Source organism: Meriones unguiculatus, chromosome 2 (assembly GCF_030254825.1).
Source record: "Meriones unguiculatus strain TT.TT164.6M chromosome 2, Bangor_MerUng_6.1, whole genome shotgun sequence".
NCBI classification, from domain to species: domain Eukaryota; kingdom Metazoa; phylum Chordata; class Mammalia; order Rodentia; family Muridae; genus Meriones; species Meriones unguiculatus.
Window position 1 is genome coordinate 38,013,266 of NC_083350.1, and position 2,985 is coordinate 38,016,250.

The 2,985-nt window shown below is 40.1% G+C and overlaps 1 protein-coding gene across 1 annotated transcript; it reads left to right on the top strand.

Annotated features, from left to right (window-relative positions):
* Positions 1-1,987: 1,987 nt before the first annotated feature.
* On the top strand, positions 1,988-2,760 carry Pudp (pseudouridine 5'-phosphatase). The gene has a single exon (XM_021628936.2). The coding sequence runs from the start codon at positions 1,988-1,990 to the stop codon at positions 2,687-2,689; it is 702 nt and encodes a 233-aa protein (XP_021484611.1). The 3' UTR covers positions 2,690-2,760.
* Positions 2,761-2,985: the final 225 nt, after the last annotated feature.

Below are 2,985 nucleotides of genomic sequence, written 5' to 3' on the forward strand. Positions count from 1 at the left end.
CTTCAGTCTTCATTACAGCACAGAGCTAGAGCACTAAATGACCACTCAGCCTCAACATCCAGCACCCCTGTGACCTCACCCCTTACACTTGCTTCCTCACTGGGAAATGAGAATGACACTATATACAGTAGGCTTTATGTGAATAATTTGTATCAGATATCTGGGATAAGACTGGAATAATTAAATATAATAAACAATAAACAAATGTTAACGATCCTTGTAATTTTTAAATTAAGCTTTAGTTTGGGTAAGGATTCTTTTATATGCTGTTAGTTTCTCATACAAATTTATTTTCAAACTTAATATTTAAAACACAGTTCTCCCTCGTGACTTTTTGAGGATCTCAGAAATTGACAGAGGAATAATTTGTATGTACATATGCATGTAAATACATACTCATTTTTAAATCTCAATTGACATATAACTACTGATTTATGGGTTTTACTTTGATGTTTTGATAGATCTATTTGCTGTGTAATTAGCATGTTAGCATAGTACTTAACGTTTTCTTAATATGATTTAATGGCAAATGCAGTAGCCAGTGGCATTCTGCTTTGACTCTTGGTTCTCTTGAAAACTTACTTTACATGTTTAATTTTGCAACCAGTTTAAATAATTCTTTTGAGTGGTGATTGCTTTGGTTGGGGTTAAGTTTGACACTTAGGCTATTTAATAGCTTCAAACTGCCTGGAGTTGACATATACACATCATCACCCATCAACTGACAATTTTTATACATTTTTATATGTTTATATTCTGCAGCTTCCTGGTTATTATGACCATTTTGGATATAATTTGTAACACAGGACTCTAAGAACTATAAGATTAAGACTTTATTACAACGTTTGACATGACTTCCACCTACCTATACCATGATGTGGTCTTTGTAGAGCACGGCCTTTATATTCAATTATAATTTTATGTATGTGGATACTTTGCCTGCCTGTATGTCTGTGCACCACATGCATAAGCGCGCGGGAGCCACAGAGAACAGAAAAAGGGGGTCAGATCCCAAGGAACTGGAGTTACACACTATGGTAATTTGCTATGTGGGTGCTACGAATCAAACCTGGGATCCCTGGAAAAATAGGTGCTCTTGAAGGTTGAGCCATCCCTCCAGTCCCCTAAGTCAGTCTTACTTAGGGTTACTTGGGGCCTAAGCAATCAACTTAACTCTATTAGCTAATGACCATGTGGGGCATGGGCTATTCTAGTTCTGATAGCTGTAGATCCTTTCAAAATTCATACTACTGCATAATATCAAGTGATTGAGTTTCTGTGCATCATCTGTAACAAGACTGCTCAGAAAGTCGTTAAGATTGTTTAAGAGAAGTTGTTCTCTTCATGCATTAAACTCCTTAATGAACTGATGTCTCCTTAGGAAAAAAAAAAATCTATGAAGGCTCACCACACACACCCACACACCCCCCAAAACTTCCTTTACCTAATTTTTTATAAAATAATTTAAATTTCCACATATATGTTTTCATTTAAAATATCTATTATGTTTTAATTTTTAAATTCATAGTCTTACAACATTGTTATATTTGTGAATGAAACTGCAGGATATGAAAAAATAAAATTTAAAAAAAAAAAAAAAGAAACTGTAGGATATGTTTCTTGTTTGTTTGTTTCTATAGTTAAGGTAGAAGTTATTCCTTTCATTCTCCTTCCGTTTCCACATCTGCTTCCTGGTACATTCCGGAAGGATTCATTTCTACCCTCCACCTAAATCCATGACACCCCAAGTTTTAGATTTCATAAATTAAGTATTATGGTGTCTGCTTTCTCCCCTATTTTATTATTTGTTTCCTCGCTTCTTGTTTAGTGCTTACCTGTTGATTTTGTTAAGCTCATGACTCTGCAGTCTTCTCTTCTTGAATTGTCAGTTGCCATGGAAATATGCCTCGGAAGCCCACAACAAGCATGCGTAGGACAGGCTGTCTGGGCATGCGCTCCTCTTCTGGCTCTGTCAACTGCAATCACTATGGCGGAGGCAGTTCCCATGCCCCAGTTTCGGCCAGTTACACACCTGATATTTGACATGGATGGACTGCTTCTGAATACTGAAGATATTTATACTGAGGTGTTTCAAGAAATATGTCAGCGCTACGGGAAGCAATACAACTGGGATGTCAAGGCCAGGGTCATGGGAAAGAGAACTCTAGAAACCGCAGAGATCATAGTAGAGTACCTGCAGTTGCCCATGACCAAAGAAGAGCTGATGGAAGAAAGCCAGGAGAAGCTGCAGAAGGTGCTGCACACAGCTTCACTCATGCCGGGAGCTAATGAACTGATCCACCACCTTCGGAAGAAACACTTACCCTTCGCCCTGGCCACCAGCTCCAGCTCTCTCTCCTTCCAAAGGAAGACCAGCAGACACGAGGGATTCTTTGGTTTATTTGACCACATTGTTCTGGGGGATGATCCTGAGGTTCATCACGGCAAGCCAGCCCCAGACATATTTCTTACTTGTGCCAAGAGGTTCTCTCCCCCCGCTGAGCCAGAAAACTGCCTCGTCTTTGAAGATTCTCCAAATGGAGTGGAGGCAGCCGTGACCTGTGGGATGCAGGCGGTCATGGTACCTGATAAAAACCTGAGCACAGACCTGACAAGAAAGGCCACCCTCGTGCTTAGTTCTCTGAAAGACTTCAAGCCTGAACTGTTTGGCCTACCTGCCTTTGAGTGAGGGTGAAGGGTGAACAGGGTGCTTGTGGGCCTCCTGGAACCCAAGGCCCACATTGCTGAGGGAAAAGGTTAGGAAACCAGCAGCATCCAGATTGTCCTTCATTGTCACTGCAGGTAATAAAGTTGTCTGATCCATTATTTGCTTGGCTTTCTGTGTGAGTTGCTCTACATTTGACAGTGGAAACAGAACAAGAAAGAACCCAGACTAACCCTAAGCCATTAACCTCAGACATAAAGCTGACTTGGTATACAATAAAAGGGAGTGTGCATGCATGTATACATGTGAATAATCCCGCT

Excerpts from the sequence above, each read along its gene's own strand:
- Pudp (XM_021628936.2), top strand. The coding sequence starts at position 1,988 with ATGGCGGAGGCAGTTCCCATGCCCCAGTTTCGGCCAGTTACACACCTG.